Source organism: Nicotiana tomentosiformis, chromosome 1 (assembly GCF_000390325.3).
Source record: "Nicotiana tomentosiformis chromosome 1, ASM39032v3, whole genome shotgun sequence".
Classification (NCBI taxonomy): domain Eukaryota; kingdom Viridiplantae; phylum Streptophyta; class Magnoliopsida; order Solanales; family Solanaceae; genus Nicotiana; species Nicotiana tomentosiformis.
The window spans coordinates 11,484,767-11,511,816 of record NC_090812.1 but is presented as its reverse complement, the minus strand read 5'-3'; the positions used below and the strand labels follow the sequence as shown (position 1 = coordinate 11,511,816).

At 38.2% G+C, this 27,050-nt stretch overlaps 1 protein-coding gene across 1 annotated transcript; it reads right to left on the bottom strand.

The window, feature by feature from the left end:
- Window positions 1-22,248: 22,248 nt before the first annotated feature.
- On the bottom strand, window positions 22,249-25,479 carry LOC104103976 (putative pentatricopeptide repeat-containing protein At3g25970). The gene is made up of 2 exons (XM_009611944.4): window positions 23,109-25,479; window positions 22,249-22,835 (listed from the first exon to the last, which is right to left on the bottom strand). Exon 1 carries the CDS (start codon window positions 25,364-25,366, stop codon window positions 23,255-23,257), a length of 2,112 nt encoding a protein of 703 aa, XP_009610239.1. The 5' UTR covers window positions 25,367-25,479; the 3' UTR covers window positions 22,249-22,835; window positions 23,109-23,254.
- Window positions 25,480-27,050: the final 1,571 nt, after the last annotated feature.

Below are 27,050 nucleotides of genomic sequence, written 5' to 3'. Positions count from 1 at the left end.
ATACTTAATACTGAACCATACTGAGTTACATGATACTGGAATGCTGAATAGAACTAGATTGAGACATGTATTCATGAACTGATGTTTCAACTGTTTATGACATGCTGAGTAATCTAGACTGAGACCCATGGGCATCAAACACAAGTCTATATTGATTTTGCATTGAGCTCACATTGTTTGAAATGAAAGTCATGAACGAATTACGAAGCTAGAGAATAGAAGTTTTGCAACTATTCAAGGAACTAAGCTTAACTATATTTCTGAGGCAATTAGTAATGTTGTAAAAGAAACGTAGTGTAGAGAGAATCATTAATATTCCCAAACATGGAGAGTTGGCCTCACATACCTTAACTTCCTGCTCTTGAGCATAATACAACATTCGCCAACCCTTTCAACTTTAATATATAGCAATACAAGTCAAAGGGATTCCATATTAGCAATAATACTCATATTATGGTCACTTGGGCATTTTATCAAACACTTGATAGGCATACAGATTCATAGCCCTTATTAATGATATTTCTACACCCAACAACTCATTCTCTTGCTCCTAGATAATTCTAAAATCTCAAATTATTATAATCAATATCATTCTTCATCACCCATAAGATAAACAACACCCTTAATCAATTCTCAATAATCAAACACTCAAACCTATAATCGTTCATGCTTTTTTATCAAACCCATCAACTCATATATCATGAACTTAGAGTCTAAAATCATTAATCTAATGCTATAATCAATTAGAGGGTGAATATATTACCTTTTTGACGTTCAAACCTCTTGAATTTGAGTTCTAGGGTTTCCTCTATTAACAATGATGTCCCAATCGAACATCTAATGATTTGGAGGGTTTACCCATGTTAATAAGGTGTTGGAGAATTAAAATTAACTTATATATCATTAGAACCTACCTTGGATGATGGAGGAACCTTGGAAGAAGTTAGGTTCTTGAGAGCTTCTCTTTCTAGAGCAAGTTTCGTGTTTTGGGGTGTGGGATTGAGGTAGGGCTTTTAAAATGACTTCCTGGGTGCGCTTCCATGCAGTTGAAGGCCCAACCACACACCTGAATGCACAGCAAGGGCAGTAGCACTGCCACAAGTGCGCTTCCGCGCACGGGACAACTGGGCGCGCATCTGGGAGTGCGTATTGTGCATTGTTCAGTAAAACATGCATAACGTTTTACAAAGAGATCTGTTCGGGCTCCACAATATATCATTGGAAAGATATTTCAAAGGGATACAACTTTCATGTTTTGCGTTTGCTCAAATTCTTAACATAATTTCATGAAATCAGGATTAAAGAAAGATCTTCCATGAACTAAGTCGATTTTATCGGATCTTATACACCTCACTCTCCGTCTTGATTGCAAAACGACTATTTCCAAACATAATCATCTCAATAAGACTTCACATGTCTAAATTATCAAATTAATGTTCATTTAACGCATCCACACCTAGTCCAAATTTACGGAGTGTTACAATAAAACGTAAATTAAGAATATCAATCAATATAAAATACAGCTATTCCAAAGCAATAACATTGAGTGTTTGGTATTACTTATTGTTTACATGATAATTTAAATATATCAAAATATATCATTCAATATAGATTTAAAATATACTCGTAGGAATAGGAGAAAGAGAATAAAAATATAATTAAAATAAAAAAGAGAGGAAATGTATAGTAGAAAAAAAAACAAAGTAAAATATTAATTTATTGAGGGATAATTTGGAAAATATAAATTTATTGTAAGGTTATTATTATCTTGAACAAATTAATTTTTCGCTTCTGCTTCTGCTTCTGCTTCTTGGAAGAAGCTAGAATTTGTAGCTTCTCCCCAAAAGCAGAAAAACTGCTTCTGCTGCTGCTCAAAAGTACTTTCTTCATTTTGGCCAAACACCTTAAATTTTTCTAATCGTATTCTTTTACCAAAAAAGTACTTTTGGCTTCATTAAACTTGTCCAAACAGGCTCTTAGGCGAATCTAAGTCATTATGATTTGATGAAAGAGTTCTTTTTTATATATGAACAAAAATAAATAACTCGAACCAAATAAATAAAAAACCAAATGAATATACATCTCGTGCTTACAAAGGCAGAGTCGGAATTTAAAATTTATGGGTTTAAGATTCGAACCCTTTTAAATTACTGGGTTCTAAATTAATAATTTGTATATATTAAATGAATTCCTTAAGGCAAATATAATGTCTAGACCAAGGTTAATGAGTTCGGCTGAATTTGTACCTTCGTCTCTAGCTCCGCCCTGCCGACTTAGACTCTATATAATGAGTGATACTAATTCTCTATTGGTGTAGATGATGATTTTGGTATTACTTGGTTAATGGAGAAAGAAGAAAGACAAGATAACAATCATGTACCTCATAACCTTACTCTTGAAGTTGCCATGCTCAATAACTACTTATGATGCTTGTACGTCCTTGTGATGACCCAATATGTTATCTTTAATTTTAAGCATTCACTTCTGTGTTCTGAGACCTCAAATAGCACTATTCAGCTTTCCTCAACTTGTGTGCGCAGTTCGTATAATTTTTCGGGAAGCTAAATTGATAAAATGTGAATTTGTACTTTAAAACTCACTTAAGTTGACTTTGGTCAATATTTTTAGTCAACGGACCCAGATCAGTGTTTTGACAGTCCCGGTGGGTCCGTATCTTGATTTGGGACTTGGGCGTATGCTCGAAATTTAATTTGGAGGTCCCTACCTTGAGTTATCGCCAATTATTGAAAATTAGGAGTTTGAAAGCCTAAAGAGATTCCAAGTTTGACTAATGTTTGACTTTGTTGATACCGGGTCTATATTTTGGTTCCTGAACTCAGTATAGGTCCATTACTATATTTATGACTTGTCTGCCAAATTTGGTACCAAACGGAAGTGATTTGACGTGATTCGGACGTCCGGTTGTTAAAATATAAATTCTTAAGTTCATTGAAAATTTCATTTGGTTTGACGTCCGATTCATAATTCTAGGTATTATTTTGGTGTTTTGATCGCGCGAACGAGTTGTATGAGATTTTTGGACTTGTGTGCATGTACAATTTGGAGCCCCGAGGGCTCGGGTGAGTTTTGGATAGCCGACGGACCTTTTGAACTTTGGAAAAATCTGGTTTTTCTGTTGCAACTGTCATCTGGTGCATTGTGCTTCGCGATCGCGAAGCCATTCCCGCGATCGCGAAGAGATAATTGCGAGTCGTGATTTTTACTCTTCGCGTTCGTGAAGATTGACACGCGATCGCGGAAGTTTGGCCCCCAGTGCATCGCGAACGCGTATAGTTGATCGCGTCCGTGAAGAGGAAATGAGGAAGAAGCCGAGGCACTCAAATTTGTGCTTTGCGATCGCATGAAGCAGTCCGCGATAGCGAAGGTCTAAAAAGTTATGCTTCGCGTACGCATATGGGATGTCGCATTCGCGTAGTGCAAATTGGGAGCCTGTGCAATTTGTGCTTCGCTATCGTGAAACCATTCCCGCGATCGTGAAGAGTAAACTGGACCTGGGAAAAATTGTTCTACGCGATCGCGAAGGGATTTCTGCTATCGCGATGAGAAAATCCCTGGGCAGCAGAACTTAAGTTCTGGAAATGGGATTTCGTCCTATTTTTCATTTTCCACGATTTAGAGCTCATTTTGGGCGATTTTCAGAGGGGTTTTTCACAAGTTCGAACTGGGTAACTGTTCCTTATCCTATATTGATTATATTTTAAAAATCCATGTCTATATTTTTATTTCGGATTTAGATGGAAGAAATTAGAATTTTTGTAAATTATTCCAAAAATGTAAAATAAAGATTTGAAAGGCAATCTGATGTCGGAATTCGATAATTTTAGTATGGTTGAACTCGTATCGGAACGGGTGTTCGGATTTCATGATTTTTTATTGGGTTCCAAAAAGTGGGCCCCACGTTGACTTTTGGTTGACTTTTCCGAATATGACTTAAGTTATGTCTCTTTTGAAATGGGAATAATTTTTAAAGCTCAAATTGAATTGTTGGTAAATAATTTGCTAGGTTTGATTGGTTTGGAGAATCATTCGAAAGGAAAAGCCGTGGTCGAGTGATCACTTGAAATTGCAAAACAAGGTAAGTGTCGTGGTTACCCATGACTTGAGGGAATAGAACCCTTGAATTATTTGTTACGTGAATTTCATGTGTAACGACGTATAGGCGAGGTGACGAGTGCCTATACGTCCTCAAATTGATTGTTTGCATATTTATCTGAAAATCATAAATTATTTTAAATCATGAATTAATTATTGCATTAATTATTTCTCTCATATTCCTTGTCCAATATTATGTCTTGAATTCATGTTATTATTGCTACTTGCTTATTTGACTTATGCGTCTTAATTGCTACTTGACATATAGAATATTAAATATTAAATTGTCTATTCTCTCCCTGATTTCCAATATTAATTGCTACTTGTCATTACTTGTTTCCTAAGATAAACCATAATTATTGTATGTTTTGTTACGTAATAATTTCTTATAAATGTGTTATTTATTGGAGCAATTTTACATTTAAGTGTGGTTAAATTATATTGTTGGATTGGGTTGCACGCTGCAACGGATTTTATTTTAAGTTTATATTGTTAGAGCGGGTTGCATGCTGCAACGGAAATTAATTGAAAGATTATATTGTTGGAGCGGGTTGCACGCCGTAACAGAAATTAATTGAAAGATTATATTGTTGGATCGGGTTGCACGCCGCAACGGATTTTATTTTAAGTTTATATTGTTGGAGCGGGTTGCAAGCCGCAACGGAAATTAATTGAATGATTATATTGTGGGAACGGGTTGCAAGCCGCAACGAAATGATTAAAGAAATAATTGGCTATGACTGCTGAATTGACTTCAGTTATTGATATGATTTTTGTCTTACCTCTATTCCTATTATTATTATTATTATTATTATTATTGCATACAGGTTAATGTATGTGACCTGCCTTAGCCTCGTCACTACTTCGTCGAGGTTAGGCTCGGCACTTACAGAGTACATGGGGTCGGTTATACTCATACTACACTCTGCACTTCTTGTGCAGATACAGGAGTTGGTCCCAGACTCCCAGCGGCGTACTTTAGATTTGCTCGGATTCAACTATCAGAGGAGACTTGAGGTATAGTTGCACGGCGTTCGCGGCTCTGAAGTCCCCTTCTGCTTTATCTTAGTTGTGCTTTCTTTCATACAACCTTTTTTTTATTCAGACCCTTGTTTGTATTATTCAAGAAGCTCGTGCACTTGTGACTCCAGTTTTGGGATGGTATTTAGACATCGTTATTATTCTGGTTTGTTCATTTGAATTCATATATTATTCCGGTTGTTGGATTCTTTACTATTTAATTAAGATGAATTGTTAAAAATGGTTAAAATTATTCTAACGTTGGCTTGCCTAGCAAGTGAAATGTTAGGCGCCATCATGGTCCCGTAGGTGAGAATTTCGGGTCGTGACAAGTTAGTATCAGAACACTAGCTTACTTAGGTCTCACAAGTCACGAGCAAGCTTAGTAGAGTCTGAAGGATCGGTACAGAGACATCTGTACTTATCTTCCAGAGGCTATGAAGTTTAGGAACAATATAACTTCTTTCTTATTCTATTGTGCGATTTTATTTTATCATCTATGATTGAACCATTCTATTCTTATTCTCTCGCAGATGGCGAGAACGCGTAATACATCTACCTACGGACAGGGGCCAGAGCCCCCGATGGCAACTATGACCAGGGGTAGAGGCCGAGGCCTAGGTAGAGATAGAGATAGAGCTCAGTCTAGAGCTCGAGCCGTAGCACCTTTTGTAGAACCTCAGGTGATTTGGGAGCGGAGGTTCCAGCTCAGACTGTACCAGTTGGACCAGTTCAGGTCCCGGAAGGATTCATAGCTACTCCAGTACTTCAGGACGCTCTAGTCTATTTGGTGAGCCTAATGGAGGGTGTGGCCCAGAATGGTACATTTCCAGTGGCACCAGTCGTCTCACAGGCTGGGGGAGGAGCACAAACTCCCACTACTCCCGCTCCAGAGTAGATAGCTCCCCAGTATTAGGCTCCAGCAGTCCTGCCAGTTGGGGTAGTTCAGCCAGTTGTTGCAACACAGGCCGATGATAGGCCTGCCATGTCTTCTGAGGCCTTATTAAGATTGGACAAGTTTACTAAGCTCTTTCCAGTTCACTTCAGTGTTACACCTTCTGAGGACCCACAGGATTATCTTGACCGCAACCATGAGGTGCTACGGAACATGGGAATAGTTGAAAGCAACGGGGTCAATTTTGTTGTGTTTCAGATGACTGGTTCCACAAGAGGTGGTGGAGAGATTATGTACTTGCTAGACCAGCGAATTCGCCTGCAATTACCTGGGAGCAGTTCTCACCGTTATTTTTGGAGAAGTTTATTCCTATTACACTGATAGAGGAATACCGCAGGTAGTTTGAGCGTCTCCAGCATGGTAGTATGACTATTACCTAGTATGAGACCCGATTTGTGGACTTAGCCTGTCATGCCATCGTCTTGCTTCCTACTGAAAAGTAGAGAGCGAGGAGATTCATTGATGGACTCACTTATACTATCAGGCTTCAGATGGCCAAGGAGACAGGGAGTGATATTTCCTTCCAGACAGCTGTGAATATTGCTAGGCGAATCGAGTTAGTTCATGCTCAGGAGAGAGGGCTAGTGTCAGATAAGATGCCCCGTCATTCCGGTAATTTCAGAGACGCCTCATCTGGAGGCAAGGGTACTTATGGTAGGGGTCATCATCCCAGACATTGTTTTCAGCACTTTAGGCATCTCATGGTGCTTCAGGGAGTCACGGTCCTATTATGCCTTACTCTGGGCAGCCAGCATTTAGTGCACATTCAGCTCCTATCAGTGCATCGCCGCTCCAAAGTCACTACAGTGTTTATCCGACTCGTTCGGGTCAGCTTCAGCTTCAGCAGCCACAGCAGCAGGATGGGTGTTATGAGTGTAGGAACATTGGTCACATCAGGAGATATTTCCCTAGGTTGTCGAGCAACATATCTCAGGGATTCCCATGCCATCATACCGGTACTGGTTGCTCCACCTCCTGCCCAGCCAGTTAAAGGCAGGGGTCAGACAACTAGAGGTAGAGTTCAGGCCGTTAAAGGTAGAGGCCAGCCAGTTAGAGGTCGTCCCAGGAATGCAATTCAGAGTGATAGGGCCTAGCCCCGATTTTATACTTTTCCAGCTAGGCCTGAGGCCGAGTCATCCGATGCCGTGATCATAGGTATTGTTCCAATTTGCCATAGAGATGCTTCAGTTCTATTTGATCCAGGATCTACTTATTCTTATGTGTCCTCTTACTTAGCTTCATATTTGGTTGTGCCTCGTGATTCTTTGAGTGCTTTTGTGCACGTGTCCATACCGGTGGGGGATTTTATCATTGTAGAGCATGTCTATCGTTCATGTGTGGTTACAATTGGGAGTCTTGAGACTAGCGTGGATCTTGTACTTCTTGATATGGTAGATTTTGATGTCATCTTGAGTATGAATTGACTGTCACAATATCATGCTATATTAGACTGTCATGCCAAAACGGTGACCTTAGCCATGCAGGGGTTACCTCGAATAGAGTGGAAAGGGACTCTTGGACATTTCACCAGCAAGGTTATTCCTTACGTGAAAGCTTGGCGTATGGTCGAGAAGGGGTGTCTAGCTTATTTGGCTCATATTCGCGATTCTAGTGCGGATGTTCCTTCAATGGATTCAGTCCCAGTTGTCCGTGAGTTTCCAGATGTATTTCCTGCAGATTTGTCGGGGATGCCACCCGACATAGATATCGACTTCTATATTGATTTGGCTCCGGGCACCCAGCCCATTTCTATTCCACCATACCGTATGGACCCACCGGAGCTAAAGGAATTGAAGGAGCAGTTACAATACTTGCTTGATCAGGGGTTCATTAGACCTAGCATCTCGCCCTGGGGTGCACCAGTGTTATTTGTAAAGAAGAAAGATGGTTCAATGTGGATGTGTATAGATTATCGGCAGTTGAACAAGGCTACTATCAAAAACAAGTATCCATTGCCAAGAATTGATGACTTATTCGATCAGCTTCAGGGTGCCAAGGGTTTTTCAAAGATCAATTTGAGGTCTGAATACCATCAGTTGAAGATTAGGACATCCGATGTCCCTAAGACAGCTTTTCGGACTCGGTATGGGCATTACGAACTCCTAGTGATGCCATTTGGGCTAACAAATGCCCTACCAGCACTTATGGATTTGATGAACCGGGTATTAAAATTAGTTTGTGGTGGTATTCATTGATGATATCTTGATTTAATCCAGCAGTCGAGAGGAGCATGAGAAGCATCTTCGGATTGTGCTTCAGACTTTGAAGAATAATCTGTAATATGCCAAATTTTCGAAATGTGAATTTGGGTTAGACTCAGTTGCCTTTTTGGGGCATGTTGTATTGGCATAAGGCATAAAAGTGGATCCTAAGAAGATTGAGGCAGTTCAGAATTGGCCTAGACCTGCTTCAGCTACAGAGATCCATAGTTTCCTGGGTTTGGCAGGTTATTATCACCGGTTTGTGGAGGGGTTTTCATCCACATCATCCCCACTGACCAAATTGACCTAGAAGGTTTCCCCATTCAGATGGTCAGACAAGTGTGAGTTGAGCTTTCAGAATCTCAAGACTGCTTTGACTACAACACCAGTGTTGGTATTACCCACAGGATCAGGATCTTATACGGTGTATTGTGATGCATCTCGCATTGGCCTTGGTGCAGTATTAATGCAAGATGGAAGAGTGATTGCATATGTGTCGCGGCAGTTAAAAGTTCATGAGAAACATTACCCTGATCATGACTTAGAATTGGTAGCCATTGTTCATGTGCTAAAGATTTGGAGACATTACCTTTACGGTGTCTCGTGTGAGGTATTCACTGATCATCGTAGTCTACAGTAACTGTTCAAACAAAAAGATCTCAATTTGAGGCAGAGAAGATGGTTAGAGCTATTGAAAGACTATGATATCACCATATTTATCACCTCGGAAAGGCCAATGTGGTGGTTGACACTTTGAGTAGAAAGGTTGTGAGTATGGGCAGCCTTGCATATATTCCGGATGGTGAGAGGACGTTAGCTTCAGATGTTCATACGTTGGCCAATCAGTTCGTGAGGTTAGATCTTTCAGAGTCCATTCGGATTCTAGCTTGCATAGTCGCTCGGTCTTCCTTATATGAGCGTATCAGGGAGCGATAGTATGATGATCCTCATTTTCTTGTTCTTAAGGACACGGTGCGGCATGGTGGTGCCAAGCAGGTTGTGGTGGGGGATGATGGAGTTCTGCGGATGCAGGGTCATATTTGTGTGCCTAATGTGGATGGGTTTCGTGAATTAATTCTTGAAGAGGCCAACAGTTCCCGGTATTCTATTCATCCGGGTGCCGCCAAAATGTATCAAGATTTTCGACAACATTATTGGTGAAGGAGAATAAAGAAGGATATAGTTGCATATGTAGTTCGGTGTTTAAATTGTCGGCAAGTCAAGTACGAGCATCAGAGACCCGATGGTCTTCTTCAGAAGTTAGAAATTCCTGAGTGGAAGTAGGAACGTATCACTATGGATTTTGTTGTTGGGCTTCCATGAACTCAGAGAAAGTTTGACGCATTATGGGTCATTTTGGACAGGTTGACCAAGTCATCACAATTCATTCTAGTAGCAGTTACCTATTCTTCAGAGCGGTTAGCGGAGATTTATATCCGCGAGATTGTCTGCCTTCACGGTATGCCCGTGTCTATTATTTCAGATAGAGGTACGCAGTTCACCTCGCACTTCTGGAGGGTTATACAGCATGAGTTAGGCACGCGGGTTGAGTTAAGTACAGCATTTTATCTACAAACAGACGGACAGTCAGAGCGCACTATTCATATATTGGAAGATATGATTCGCGCTTGTGTTATAGACTTTGGAGGTTCTTGGGATCAACTCTTGCCACTTGTGAAGTTTGCCTATAATAACAGCTACCACTCGAGCATTCAGATGGCTCCATATGAAGCATTATATGGAAGGCGATGTTGTTCTCCAGTTGGCTAGTTTGATCCGGGAGAGGCTCGGTTGTTGGGTACCGATTTGGTACAGGATGCCTTAGATAAGGTCAAGGTTATTAAGGATTGACTTCGCACAGCTCAGTCTAGGCAAAAGAGTTATGCCGACCGTAAATTTCGTGACGTTGCATTCATGGCAGGAGAAAGAGTATTGCTCCGGGTTTCACCTATGAAAGGTGTAATGAGATTCGGAAAGAAGGGCAAGTTGAGCCCTAGGTATATCGGACCCTTTGAAATTTTTGAAAGGGTGGGTGAAGTAGCCTACAGGCTTGCACTACCACCTAGTTTATTAGCAGTTCATCTGGTGTTCCATGTATCCATGCTCGAAAAATATCATGGTGATCTGTCCTATGTATTAGATTTCAGCTTAGTCCAATTGGACAAAGATTTGACTTATGAAGAGGAGTCGGTAGCTATTCTAGCCTGGCAGGTCCGATGGTTGAGGTCTAAGAATTATCCTTCAGTTCGGGTGTAATGGAGAGGTCAGTCGATTGAGGCAGCTACCTGGGAGTCCAAGTCGGACATGCGGAGTATATATCCACACCTTTTTACCAGCTCAGGTAATTTTCTAATTTCGTTCGAGGACGGACGTTTGTTTTAGAGGTGGAGAATGTGATTATCCAATATGTCATCTTTAATTTTAAACATTCACTTCTGTATTTTGAGACCTCAAATAGCACTATTCAGTTTTCCTCGACTTGCGTGCACAGTCCATATAATCTTTCGGGAAGCTTTTATGTGAAAATTGATAAAATGTGAATATGTGCTTTAAAACTCACTTAAGTTGACTTTGGTCAACATTTTTAGTAAACAAACCCGGATCAGTATTTCGACGGTCCAGGTGGGTCCATATCGTAATTTGGGACTTGGGCGTATGCTCGTAATTTAATTTGGAGGTCACTAGCTTGAGTTATCACTAATTATTGAAAATTAGAAGTTTGAAAGCCTAAAGAGTTTCCAAGTTTGACTAATGTTTGACTTTGTTGATATCGGGTCCGTATTTTGGTTCCGGAACTCAGTATAGGTAAATTACTATATTTATGACATATCTGCCAAATTTGATGCCAAACGGAAGTGATTTGACGTGATTCGAACGTCCGGTTGTTAAAAAAGAAATATTAAGTTCATTGAAAATTTCATTTGGTTTGACCTCCGATTTGTAGTTTTAGGTATTATTTTGGTGTTTTGATCGCGCGAGCGGGTTCGTATAAGGTGTTTGGACTTGTGTGCATGTACAGTTTGGAGCCCCAAGGGCTCGGGTGAGTTTTGGATAACCTACGGACCTTTTAAACTTTGGAAAATTCTGGTTTTTCTGCTGCAACTGTCATCTGGTGCATTGCGCTTCGCGATCGCGAAGCCATTCCCACGATTGCGAAAAGATAGTTATGAACCGTGATTTTTACTCTTCGCGTTCGCGAAGATAGACACGGGATCACGGAAGGTTGGCCCTCAGTGCATCGTGAACGCGTATAGTTGATCGCGTCCGCGAAGAGGAAATGAGGCAGAAGCTGGGGCACTCAAATTTGTGCTTCGCGATCGCATGAAGCAGTCCGCGATAACGAAGGTCTAAAAGGTTATGCTTCGCTCGCATATGGGATGTTGCGTTCGCGTAGTGCAAATTTGCAGCCTGTAAAATTTGTGCTTCGCATTCGCGAAGCCATTCCCGCGATCGCGAAGAGTAAACTGGATCTGTGCAGAAATTGTTCTACGTGATCGCGAAGGGATTTTCGCGATCGCGATGAGTAAATCCCTAGACAGCAGAACTTAAGTTCTGGAAATTGGATTTCGTCCCATTTTTCATTTTCCACGATTTAGAGCTTGGTTTGGGCGATTTTGAGAGGGATTTTTCACAAGTTCGAACTGGGTAAATGTTCCTTATCCTATATTGATTATATTTTATAAATCCATGTCTATATTCATCGTTTATTTCGGATTTAGATGGAAGAAATTAAAATTTTTGTTTATTTCTTCCAAAAATATAAAATGAAGATTTGAAAGACAATTTGATGTCGGAATTCGATAATTTTATTATGGTTGAACTCATATCGGAACAGGTGTCCAAATTTCATGATTTTTCGTCGGGTTCCGAAAAGTTGGCCCCACGTTGATTTTTCCAAAAATGACTTAAATTAAGTCTCTTTTGAATTGTGAATAATTTCTAAAGCTCAAATTGAATTATTTGTAAATAATTTGCTAGGTTTGATTGGTTTGGATAATAATTCGAAAGGAAAAGTCGCGGTCGAGTGATCACTTAAAATTGCAAAACAAGATAAGTGTCGTGGTTAACCTTGACTTGAGGGAATAGAACTCTTGAATTATTTGTTACGTGAATTTCATGTGTAACAACGTATAGGCGAGGTGACGAGTGTCTATACGTCGTCTAATTTATTGTTTGCATATTTATCTGAAAAATCATAAATTATTTTAAATCATGAATTAATTATTGTATTAATTATTTCTCTCATATTCCTTGTCCAATAGTATGTCTTGAATTCATGTTATAATTACTACATGCTTATTTGACTTATGTGTCTTAATTGCTACTTGATATTAGCATATTAAATATTAAATTGCATATTCTCTCCCTGATTTTCACAATTAATTGCTACTTGTCATTACTTATTTCCTAAAATAAACCATAATTATTGTATGTTTTGTTACCTAATAATTTCTTATTAAATGTGATATTTATTGGAGTAGTTTTACATTTAAGTGTGGTTAAATTATATTGTTGGATCGGGTTGCACGCCGCAACGGATTTTATTTTAAGTTTATATTGTTAGAGCGGGTTGCACGCCGCAACAGAAATTAATTAAAAGATTATATCGTTGGAGCGGGTTGCACGCCGCAACGAAAATTAATTAAAAGATTATATTGTTGGATCAAGTTGCACGCCGCAACGGATTTTATTTTAAGTTTATATTGTTGGAGCGGGTTGCACGCCGCAACGAAAATTAATTGAAGGATTATATTTTGGGAACGGATTGCACGCCGCAACGGAATGATAAAAGAAATAATTGGTTATGACTGCTGAATTGACTTCAGTTATTGATATGATTTTGTCTTACCTCTATTCATGTTATTATTATTATTACTGCGTACAGGTTAATGTAAGCGACATGCCTTAGCCTCGTCACTACTTCATCGAGGTTAGGCTCGGCACTTATAGAGTACATGGGGTCGGTTGTACTCATACTACACTCTGCACTTCTTGTGCAGATACCGGAGTTGGTCCCAGCGGCGTACTGTAGATTTTCTCGGATTCAACTATCAGAGGAGACTTGAGGTATAGTTGCACGGCATTCGCAGCTCTGAAGTCCCCTTCTACTTTATCTTAGCTGTGTGCTTTCTTTCAGATAGTTTTATTATATTCATACCCTTGTTTGTATTATTCTAGAAACTCGTGCACTTGTGACTCCAGTTCTGGGATGGTATTTAGACATCGTTATTATTTTGATTTGTTCATTTAAATTCAGATATTATTCTGGTTGTTGGTTTCTTTACTATTTAATTAAGATAAATTGTTAAAAATGGTTAAAATTATTCTAACATTGGCTTGCCTAGCAAGTAAAATGTTAGGCTCCATCACGGTCACAAAGGTAAAAATTTCGGGTCGTGACAGTCCTCCCTCCCCCCTCCCACACCCCACACCCATGATAAAGTGCTTGTACATATTTGTCATTCTTTCTTTTAGTGAAAAATGGAAAATAATTTTCAAGTATGTAATCTTTTTTAAGATCTAGAAAATCAAGATATGTACCGTGTACCCTTTTTTTATGACATTGTCAAATTTATATTTTTAGTCCTAGATTAAAAAATAATAATTATCCCTTTTTATATGGTGTTTTACACAATAATTAGTAATTGTATAATTTATTTAGCTCAATGAGCCGACAAGCATTGAGCTTTTGGAACTTATGCGTCTTAGGAGACGATCATTCTTTTGAATCGCTTCGCCGTAAAAGTTGTGTTGATATGTTGAGCATGCGTGAATACTATATTTTGATGGGTCCATCCCATGTGTAAGGAAGATATCTTCCTTTTGGCTTTGAATTGTCAAGCCAATTAAAAAAATAGTAAGGAAAATTTTATGGCAAATATTTCTTTGGTTTCACATTGAATATTTGACTCTTGCCAAACTCATGAGATCATTGATGACATCAATAAAGTAATGCTAAACACTATAAATAGGTGTATTTCTCTCATTGTAATACACACCAACAAAGAGAAAGAGTGAGGTTTTACAGACAAGGTATAAAAAAATAGTCTGTGAGAAAAATAGAGAGTAAGCGATATTGTAGTAAGGTGAGAATATCAAAAGAGGGTTATTTCTTTTGAGTATTGCAGTGGTTTTTAGATTATTTTACTCGGACCTACAAAGTATAAAATTCCTTGCTGTAGTGATATCAGTTGCTCCTCTCAGGGTCGTGGTTTTTTCCTTATTCAAAAGGGTTTTCCACGTAAAAATCTTGGTGTCGTTGTCACTCTTTTATTCTTGTTAATTACTGTATCTCGGTGCTAAGTTATTATTCCGCTTTTATTATTGTGAATATTATTTTTGTAGGGGGTTTATTCCCAACAACTGGTATCAGAGCACAGGTTCTGCTCATTCATAGAAATACTATTCACTGTCGGTAGTACTATACTCGGTGAAAAATAAAAATGTCTGGAGCAAAGTACGAGGTAGAAAAATTTAACGGAAATAGCAGTTTCTCAACATGGAAAAGAAGGATGAGAGATTTGCTCATCCAACATGGATTACACAAGATACTAGATGTTGATGCCAAAATGCCTGATACCATAAAAACTGAGGATTGGGCTGACTTGGATGAAAGGGCTGCTAGTGCAATCATGTTGCACTTATCAGATGATGTGGTAAATAACATCATTGATGAAGATATTGCATGTGGAATTTGGGCAAGGTTGAAAAGCCTATACATGTCCAAAACGCTAACAAATAAATTATACCTGAAGAAGCAGCTATATGCCCTACACATGGGTGAAGGTACGAATTTTTTGTCATATTTAAATGTGTTTAACGGACTAATCACACAGCTCGCCAATCTTGGAGTAAAAATCGAAGAAGAAGATAAAGCCATCTTGTTGTTAAACTCGTTGCCATCTTCGTACGATAATCTGGCAACAACCATCCTGCATGGTAAGACTACTATTGAGTTGAAAGATGTCACATCGGCTCTTTTACTCAATGAGAAGATGAGAAAGAAGCCAAAAAATTAAGGACATGCTCTCATCACAGAAGGTAGAGGCAGGAATTATCAAAGGAGTTCGAGCAACTATGGTAGATCCGGAGCTCGTGGGAAGTCTAAGTACCGATCTAAATCAAGAGTTAGAAATTGCTACAATTGTGATCAACCAGGTCACTTCAAAAGAGATTGCCCAAATCCAAGGAAGGGCAAAGGTGAAACTAGTGGCCAGAAGAATGACGACAACACGGCCGCCATGGTGCAAAATAATGATAATGTTGTCCTCTGTATAAACGAGAAAGAGGAATGCATGCACTTATCAAGTCCAGAGTCGGAATGGGTGGTTGATAGAGCAGCATCTTACCATGCCACACCGGTAAGAGATCTTTTTTGCAGATATATAGCAGGTGATTTCGGCCTTGTGAGAATGGGTAACACAAGTTACTCAAAGATTGCGGGGATTGGTGACATTTGTATCAAGACAAATGTCGGATGCACATTAGTTCTGAAGGACATGCGACATGTATCTGATTTGCGGATGAACTTGATCTCGGGAATTGCTTTAGACCGAGATGGATACGAGAACTATTTTGCAAATCAAAAGTGGAGACTCACTAAGGGATCATTGGTGATTGCAAAGGAAGTTACTCATGGCACGTTGTACAGGACAAATGCATAAATATGCCAAGGTGAATTGAACGCGGCACAAGATGAGATTTCTGCAGATTTGTGGCACAAAAGAATGGGTCATATGAGCGAGAAGGGATTGCATATTCTTGCCAATAAATCACTCATTTCTTATGACAAAGGTACAACGGTAAAACCCTGTGACTACTGTTTATTTGGTAAGCAGCATAGAGTCTCACTTCAGACATCGTCTGAAAGAAAATTGAATATACTTGATTTGGTATATTCTGATGTTTGTGGTCCAATGGAAATTGAATCGATGGGCAGTAACAAATATTTTGTTACTTTTATTGATGATTCTTCACGAAAATAATGGGTTTATATTTTGAAAATCAAAGATCAGGTGTTTTAAGTTTTCCAAAAGTTTAATGCTATGTGGAAAGGGAGATAGGCCAAAAGCTAAAACGTCTCCGAAGTGACAGTGGAGGTGAGTACACTTCAAGGGAATTTGAAGAGTACTGTTCAAACCATGGGATCAGACATAAAAAGACATTTTCTGGAACCCCACAACATAATGGCGTAGCCGAAAGGATGAACCGCACCATTATAGAGAAGGTGAGAAGCATGCTCAGAATGGCTAAACTGCCTAAGTCATTCTGGGGTGAAGCATTTCAGACAACCTGTTACCTGATCAATAAGAGTCCATCAGTTTCGTTGTCGTTTGACATCCCAGAGAGAGTTTGGACCAACAAAGAGGTGTCCTACTCGCATGTGAAGGTGTTCGGTTGCAAAGCTTTTGCACATGTACCAAAGGAGTAGAGAACAAAACTGGATGATAAATCTGTTCCTTGCATATTCATCGGATATGGAGATGAAGAATTCGGATATATATTGTGGGATCCCGTAAAGAAGAAGGTCATCAGAAGCAGAGATGTAGTCTTCCGAGAAAGTGAAATTGGAACTGCTGATGATATGTTAGAGAAGGCCAAAAATGGTATTATTCCTAACCTTGTTACTATTCCTTCTACTTCTAACAATCCCACAAGTGCAGAAAGTACGACCGACGAGGTTGCCGAGCAGGGGGAGCAACCTAGTAAGGTTATTGAGCAAGGGGAGCAACTTGATGATGATGTCGAGCAAGTGGATCACCCCACTCAGGGAGAAGAACAACCCCAACCTCTGAGAAGATTAGAAAGGCCAAGGGTAGAATCATGCAGGTACCCTTCTGCGGAGTATGTCCTCATCAGTGATGAGGGGGAGCCAGAAAGTCTTAAGGAGGTGATGTCCCATCCAGAAAAAAACCAATGGATAAAATTCATGCAAGAGGAGATAGAATCTCTACAGAAAAATGGCACGTACAAGCTGGTTGAACTTCCAAAGGGAAAAAGACCACTCAAATGCAAATGGGTCTTTAAACTCAAGAAAGATGAAAATGGCAAGCTGGTCAGATACAAAGCTCGATTGGTAGTAAAAGGCTTCAAGCAGAAGAAAGGTATTGATTTTGACAAAATTTTCTCACCTGTTGTCAAAAATGACTTCTATTCTAACAATCTTGAGCTTAGCAGCTAGCCTAGATCTTAAAGTGGAGCAGTTGGACGTGAAAACTGCATTTCTTCACGGAGATTTGGAAGAGGAGATCTATATGGAGCAGCCAGAAGGATTTGAAGTAGCTGAAAGGAAACACATGGTGTGCAAACTGAATAACAGTTTTTATGGGTTGAAGCAAGCACCAAGGCAGTGGTACAAGAAGTTTGACTCATTCATGAAAAGTCAAACTTACACAAAGACATATTCTTATCCATGTGTATACTTCAAAAGATTTTCTAAAAATAACTTTATTATATTGTTGTTATATGTGGATGATATTTTAATTGTAGGAAAAGACAAAGGGTTGATCGCAAAGTTTAAGGGAGATCTGTCCAAGTCATTTGATATGAAGGATTTGGGCCCAGCACAACAAATTTTAGGCATGAAGATAGTTCGAGAGCGAACAAGCAGAAAGTTGTGGCTGTCTCAGGAGAAGTACATTGAACGTATACTGGAACGCTTCAACATGAAGAATGCTAAGCCAGTCAGCACACCTCTTGCTAGTCATCTAAAGTTGAGCAAGAAGATATGTCCTACAACAGTGGAGGAGAAAGGGAACATGGCTAGAGTTCCTTATTCTTCAGTGATCGGAAGCTTGATGTATGCAATGGTATGCACCCGACCTGATATTGCTCATGCAGTTGGTGTTGTTAGCAGATTCCTTGAAAATCCTGGAAAGGAACATTGGGAAGCAGTAAAGTGGATACTCAGGTACCTGAGAGGTACCATGGGAGATTGTTTGTGCTTTGAAGGATCTGATCCAATCTTGAAGGGCTATACAGATATGGCAGGTGACATTGATAATAGAAAATCCACTACTGGATATTTGTTTATATTTTCAGGGGGAGCTATATCATGGCAGTCAAGGTTGCAGAAGTGTGTCGCACTCTCTACAACTAAAGCGGAGTATATTGCTGCTACTGAAGCTGGCAAGGAGATGATATGGTTGAAACGGTTCCTTCAAGAACTTGGCTTGCATCAAAAAGAGTATGTCGTCTATTGTGACAGTCAAGTGCAATAGACCTTAGCAAGAACTCCATGTACCATGCAACGACCAAACATATAGACGTGAGATATCACTGAATTCGAGAAATGATAGAGAATGAATCTCTAAAAGTCTTGAAGATTTCTATAAGTGAGAATCCCGCAGATATGCTGACCAAGGTGGTACCAAGAGACAAGTTCGAATTGTGCAAAGAACTTGTCGGCATGAACTCTATATGAAAAACTGGAGTTACCTCCTTCAGGTGCATGGGACTGGAGGGGGAGATTTGATGGGTCCATCCCATGTGTAAGGAAGACATCTTCCTTTTGGATTTGAATTGTCAAGCCAACTAAAGGAATAGTAAGGAAGATTTTATGGCAAATATTTCTTTGGTTTCACATAGAATATTTGACTCTTGCCAAACCCATGAGATCATTGATGACATTAATGAAGCAATGCTAAACACTATAAATAGGTGTCTTGCTCTCATTGTAATACACACCAACAAAGAGAAAGAGTGAGGTTTCACAGACAATGTATAAGAAAATAGTCTGTGAGAAAAATAGAGAGTAAGCGATATTGTAGTAAGGTGAGAATATCAAAAGAGGGTTATTTCTTTTGAGAGTTGTAGTGGTCTTTGGAGTATTTTACTCGGACCTACAAAGTGTAAAATTCCTTGCTATAGTGATATCAGTTGCTCCTCTCAGGGCCGTGGTTTTTTCCTTATTCAAAAGGGTTTTTCACGTAAAAATCTTGGTGTCATTGTCACTCTTTTATTCTTGTTAATTACCGTATTTCGGTGTTACGTTATTATTCCGCTTTTATTACTGTGAATATTATTTCTGTTGGGGGTTTGTTCCCAACATATTTCTCCCTTTTGACGATGTAAACTTTCCTTAAAGCTTTTAAATGATAATTTACGATGACATGATCAACTGATTATGCTAAAGATTTTGTACTTTACCTCTTTACTTGAGCTGGTATTTCTTCTAGGAAGTATTCTACGTACGATTTCAATTTATCTTTCTCCTTTGAATTATATTTGAATGCTAAATTAGTTTGTCGAATCATTTTACTTGTTACCTAATTTGCATCAATTACTTGATTTTTCGCTTCTTTCTTGACAATTATGGTTTAAGGTTAGTAGTAGATGGAGATGTCAAGGAATCAATCATTCCATTGCTTGATTTTGTGTCATTTTACTTATATAAATGATCTATCACATCCATCCTTTAGTTTGCTTTCACCATATTCATGTATCTTATTGGGACACGCGGGTTTTCCATGAATATGCTTGAAACTCATTCCGTAATCGATCAAATTTTATCTTAGATGTTTTAGGTGTAGGTTCTTTTATGTGCAATATTTTTTGTCTGATTGTTAACGAGCAACAACAATATACCCAGTGTATTTCTTTTGGATTGTTCATTTCTGTTAATAATTTTTTGTTGGTGACCCGTTAATTATTTTATTATCTAATTATTCATTTGCACATCTTGATGGGACTTATTTTATTATGATGATGCATTCAGGCAATCAGGCCACTTTACAAATTTTGTTTATATGTATTGCAAGATGGTTTGATGCTTGAAGATTTGTTATAAGCTTGCATGTTGTAATTGATATTACAAAACGATTGATCAAGAGTTCATTTAGCGAGTGTACTCATGCTTGCTATTGTGCTATCAGTCACGATCGTCTAGCTTTAAAATTGTAACAAATATTACGAAGAAAATAACTTTAAACGTGAACAAAACAAAACAAAAAAAAACAAAAAAAGGATGTGCAAGATAAGTCCTTTAAATATGAAGATGATAATCGTACTTTGATACTGTAATAGCCATAAATATGATAGCTAGTCATTCATTTCATAGTAACTGGAACATAGATTATTTTGGTATATCCTCTAAAAACAACAGCGAGTGCATACGCCTTTATCGCAAATGCAACAATTATTGCATTGTGGCAATCCAGCGCAAACTGAAATTCACGAAACAAAAGTATTGTTATATATAAAAAAAAATAAAGAAAATAAAAAAAGTTCATCATAAAAGGGTACGAACCTACCAGAAGCAAGCAAAATCTACAGATTTTGAATCAAGAATATGCATTTGTAATTATGATTATAAAATAATTATACTCATAAGAGAGACTCGAATCTATTAGTGTCAAATTGTAATTTCAAAAGGACAAAAAACTTATTTTGAAATCCCAACATCAAAAGTCAATTAAACATTCCAAATAGGAATGTGGTTTTAAATTGATTAGTGTCTCTGAAGATGTATCTACTCTTAAGTTATGTAAATTTTTAGTGTAAAATTACAAATATATTCTCAAACGACTTTAGGAATAAAAAATCCTAAAATAAATATAATTTTTGTTAAGACTAGATGTACCTTGAAGGTCCAGACGAGTGCTACGGCTCGCAGCAGAAAATTCTACTGATATTATTGGTAATGTTGCTTCTGGTGCGTATGATAACTCTGATACATATGATGGTTCTGGTGCAAATGACCGCTCTGGGGTGCCTTGAGTTAAAGCGAAAAAAGAACAAACATGACAATAAATATACATCCCATAATATTGGTTGATTTTGTCATCTTAAACAGCTACACTTGTTATGCCTGTAAATACTTTTCCTTTTTTTCCTTTTTTCCTTTCTATTGGAGTGCTTATAGATATTCGAGAACCCCTCCCCTTTATAGTAAAGATGGAACATGTTCTTCAAGTTACTAATGTTGATTTTTAAGTAAGTAGTTAAATAAAATATGGGCAATTCTAGGATATCCAATCCAATTATAAAAAATAATAGTATGCAAGTATGTAATCCCTCTTAAAATCTAGCAAATTTGAATATGAAATTGTTTTATGTATAAAGTAATATTCATTTCCTTTTGGGAGGATTTGGTTGAGATTTTCCAATTGTCACTTTATGTAGTTACTAAAAAGTAATCGGTAGTTGAATAATGCTTTTTACTCTACTTGATTTTTGCTTATTCTTATTTTTCCCTCTAGATTGATATGCAAAGGCAAATGTCAACTTAATTGACCAGATGACCACTAATACTACTGATTAGCCAATATTTGTTTTTTGCAGATTAGTGGATTGAACCAGATACAAAAATTGGATTTTTAGTCACACAAAAAAAGTTAATTTGGACAAATTACATTAGGACAAAAAAAAATTAGTGAACAAAGAAATATGTAAATCTATGAATGTTTATATGTATGCCTGTAATGTATGTAATGAAATGAATGTATTTATTTATTTTTGCATTCTTCAACTTTGATTATCCACATATTAACAGTTTTGAAAATACCCCAAACCTCCCCAGTAGTATATAATATATGAAAATTTGGCCAAGAAAATAAGAAAAAAATTAAAAAGTTTTGTATGTTGATAAAAAGGGTTCTTAAAAGAGTAGTGCATACATTCATTATTGTTGAATTTATAGTTATGAATTGTTAGCAAGTTCATCACAGGCTCTATCTCACAAGTGACAACTAGCAATGATCTAAGCGATTCTACACCTGTGCAAACTCTTGAAACCGATTCACTATTCGTGTTGTGGGTCTTAAGCCGAACCTATGAATTAACTAGCAACATTAAACAGTACAAATAACTAGTTCTTTCTGAACACACATTTGCTTTATGTGTAAAGTTACTTCATTTCCTAAGGGGTGACAAAATAAATATAGTAATTTTTCGGCAAAGGGGTGTCAAATTGACACCCCTTGCTTATAGGAGGCTCCGCCACTGCTTTGATACATGCACTCGACAATATATATGGTTTTATTTACCAAATGTGGCATGGAACACTAATACAATGTCACATTTATTAACAGTAAACGACACATCTTAAACTGTCTCACAAAGCTAGGTCGATCTGTAAACACGTTTTAACTTCTTGAATCATTTACACTCTGAATCACAATACTGCAGAATAGCATGCCAATACTTCTTGCACAGATTCTGTTTGAGCTGCAATTCCATTTGCTATTTGGTGCTGACTCCTTCCAAGCTATTCATGTGCAGGTGCTGTGATCTATCCAAAATGTCCAAAATGACTTCAATAGAAGATAGAATAAGAAGATATGCAGCAGATAACCTTCATGAGAAATATCTCTTCACTGGTTATGCAGCTGAAATTCTTCTCTGCTGGTGGTTCCACTAACCATTACTCTATTATAACGACAATAACAAACGAATCATATCATGTGTTACAGTGAAAAAGAAGTCTACTTTGTAAAGCAATAACTGAATTTGTTCATATATCTGGATCACCAAATAAGCATGCTTTACAGAGCACAAGTCTTGATGATCCTTTGCGTCCAGGTCTTTTGCCATCTTCTCTGTATCCGCTGCTTAGATTCATAAAATTATGTGCACGTAATTAAAATATGCAGATAAACCACAAATTACTGTCCCAGCAGAAATGTAGCATCCATGGAAAAGGAGAAAAAAGAAGTTAACCCACTTCAGTTAATTGGAATAGAACTTCCAAATTTCAGCCAAATTCACCAGAAACAAAAGCCTAAAATTGTTATGGATATAAGCCTGGGAGGGGGAGCAGAAAGAGGCGGCTAGAGCATAAACTGAAATCAAAAGGGTCAAACTACTAGTGAAGAAACAACCTTGGTCTCCAATTTATTCAGATAGGTGATGCAGCTACAGCTACATCCTTGCGTCAACCTTTTTCAGTAGATCATAATTATCCAGTGATCATTCTGTCAAGATTAAAACCACTAGAACCAGTTCCCGCCTGAGTTTGTATCGGTTGTTATACCACTGATTCCAGATCAGCCATAGAAACCGTTAAACCACTAGCATTTTCAGATTCAGAGAACATGATTTCATCTGTCAATTCTCTCAATTTCGAATAAATTTCACGGCAACGAGGATGTGATAGATCCTCTGCATTGAAAGCATGTACCTCGTTTTGAAGTTCTATCCAACTCCAACCAGGTACCTTACTGACACTCCTTTCCCTCATCAGCCTCTTAATATTAGCTATTTTATCCCACTTCTTAATTTGTCGGTACATGTCTGAGAGCAAAACATAAGTGCTATGCTCTCCCGGCTCCAATTCTAGCAAACGGCTAGCCACCTCACTTGCATATTCAGTATCACCAGATGACCGACAGACACCGAGTAGAGTTCTCAAAACCATCGCATCCGGATCAAATGGCATCCCTTTAACCAGCTCCTTTGCCTCCTCAAGACGTCCAGCCCGCCCAAGTAGATCAATTGCACAAGCATAGTGTTCCATTCTTGGAACAATTCCAAAATCAGCCTCCATAGATTTGAAAAAATGGCGACCTTCTTCAACGAGACCAATGTGACTACATGCAGTCAAGACTGCCACAAAAGTTATATGGTCTAGCTTCGCTTCACTTTGTTTCATTAGGAAGAAGAGGTCAAGAACAAGTTTACCTTGTCCATGTTGTGCATAAGCAAACATGATCGAGTTCCAAGATATTGAACTCTCTTTAGGAGAAACTTCAAAGGACTTCCAAGCATCTTCAATGATTCCACAATTGGAATACATAAGTATCAAAGCACTGCTAACATACTTATATGACTCGGAGCTCAGTTTTAGTGCCAAGGCATGAATTTGTTGACCGAATTGAAGAGTAGCCAAATCTGAGCAAGACCTAAGGGTGGCGGAAAAGGAATACTCATCCATCTCAAGGTGTTCCACCCTCATTTTCGAAAAAACTTTGAAAGCAATTTCACTCCAACCCTTTTGTGACAATCCGGTCAAAATGGAATTCCAAGAAACAGAATCCTTTACATCCAGGTTTCCAAATACTGACAGTGCATCATCCATATAGTTTGTGCATGATTTGGCATACATGGAAATCAATGCATTCGAGATTATAGTTACATTTTCCAGTCCTCTCTTAATAATCAAAGCATGCAAACACTTTCCTTGACTGTTATATCTATCCTCGAAACAACCACTTATTATACTAGTATAAGTATAAGAATCCATTTCCAACCCAAGCCTTTCCATGTCCAAGAATAGTTCAAATGCCTGCTTCTCCTCATCATGTTCTAAATAAGCTGCTAGCATTGAATTCCACGTTACCAAATCTCTGCAACTAATAGCACAGTCAAAAACAATTTGTGCACTTTCAATACTCCCACACTGGGAATATGCAGCGATTAGAGCATTGACCACTTTGACTTGACTACCTAAACCAAGATTTTCAACTTTTGCATGAACCTGCATTGTCAACTTGTAAAACCTTTCCTCATTAAGCAATGTTAAAAGCGGAGAGAACGTGCCATCATCAAGTTGCATACCCTCTCGTTCCATACCTCTCAACAACCAAAAACAATATTCTATATCACCCTTCCCTGCATACCCTGCTATTATAGCATTCCATGAGACATAATTACGTTCAGGCATGCGTTGGAACACTTTGTTTGCATCGTCAACTTTGCCACACTTAGCGTACATGTCCAACAGAGCACTGGCAGAATAAACATTCCCCACATAGCCCATTTTAACCACATCACAATGTACCTGTTGGCCTAAGGACAAGAAGCCATTAGAAGCAATACCCTTTAGTATGCTTCCAAAAGTATAGTCATTTAAGCAAAAGCCATGTTCTTTCATCAGATTAAGGAACAGCCAAGCACCATGAAACTTCCCAGAATTGACGTATCCAGAAACCATGATGTTCCAAGACGCAGTATCTTTGTGGGGAATTTCGTCGAACAGCTTGAGAGCAGTACCAATCTCCCTGCATTTTGTGTACCCGTTTAAGATGTTAGTGGCAGTGTATGTATCACTGATGCTTGCTAATTTGATGGCTCGACAATGGGCTGCCGCAAGTTTTGACAAGGATGCCGCTGATTCAGCGAGTGAGTGCAATAGCCTCATTCATGAGTAAACTAGTCCAGATGTTTGGGAGTCAGCAATTAACCTTCTCTAAGCTTTGTTATTTTTATTGAGCATCTTTAAAAAAGGAAAAAAAAAACATGAAAAAAGATGTACATAGTGAACCTATTGATAACTTCTAATGAGTTGCTTTTCTCTTTTTGCTAGAGGTTTATGTCGAGGGTATTCTTGGAAATTCATGTTTATGTGCTTTAAAGCTAAAAATAGCATGGGCTAGCCAATTTTCGGAATGGTAATTCAAAAATAGTCATCCTTTGCAAAGTCGTTGAAAAGTAGCCATTATTTTGCTGCAACACAGACCGGTCCAGCATAATAGACTGGAGATTGGTGTACTTGTGTATGAACATCCAGCATATTATGCTGGAACTCCAATACGCGGAAAGTTCCAGCATAATATACTGGAGATTGGAGCACCTGTGTATGAACTCCAGTATATTATGCTGGAATATTTTTCGAATTTTAAACAGTATTTTCGTTCAAATTTATCTTTACATAAAAAATAACTAAATTTCTATTATTTTTAAAATTGTGACTATTTTTCAATTAGCACTTGTAAATCTCGCTATTTTTGAATTTTTTCTCGCTTTAAAGGTGTTGTAAATGATAGCTTCATGTAAGAATTATTGCCTTCTTGGACAAAAAACTTGGATAACCTCTACTGAACGTGTAGGCCCACTTCAATTTCATTGCCACGTGCTCCATTTGCAGCATCTTCAAATTTTCGTTTTGGCCATGTAGGCCCCACATATTTTCAGTTGCTCTCCATTTGTTTTACTGGGTTGGTAATTATACCTTTTTATTTTTCTATGTATGTTACTCTTATATCGATACGAGCAGTATCTTATATCTGGCCTTTATATCTCGATTAGTAGGCTTCTCATATTAGAATGTGCTTTGTTTTCTTTTTCTTCTTGCCAGCGACGTCTTATGTGGCTTTACAAAATCTTCCTTCTTTAACTTTTTTGTGCTTTACCATTTCCATTCATATATGATATGAAATAACCTTATACTATTGAGATTATCACAATGAAGAAGAGACGAAGCTCGCACGGGAGCTTCCATTGAGATTCTCGAAAGTTCTGAGAGAGGAAAATATCTGAGAGTATAGAGAGAGAGTGAAATGAATTGTAAAACGGAACTCTACTTTTTCTTATTATTGCATTGTGTATATATATACACGTATGATAGTTATGGTATGACTACAAAATACAACTAACTATACAACTAACTACATATAACTATATGCTGACTCAGCACATTATAAATGATAGAAATAGTAATAATTAACTACATCTCAATACCCCCCTCCCCCCAAGTTGGATGGGAGGGCCTCACAGCCAACTTGCCAAGAACAGCTGAATGCTTAACTCTTGTGAGGGCTTTGGTAAGAATGTCAGCTAATTGATCAGTAGTGGCTACATGGTAGAGAGAGATCAGGCCCTCCTAGAGTTTGTTCCTTACAAAGTGACGTCTACTTCAATATGCTTTGTCCGTTCATGGAAAAAAGGATTGTGAGCAATGTGGATAGCACATTTGCTGTCACAGAAGACAGCAATGGGACTGGACTGTGGGATAGTAAACTCTTCAAAAAACTTGCTTAGCCGCACCAGTTCCCCAATAACTTTTTTGAGGAACCTGTATTCAGCTTCAGCTGAGGACAGTGAGA

What these genes read in the sequence shown, in the direction of transcription:
- LOC104103976 (XM_009611944.4), bottom strand. Translation starts at nt 25,366, where the DNA reads ATGAGGCTATTGCACTCACTCGCTGAATCAGCGGCATCCTTGTCAAAA.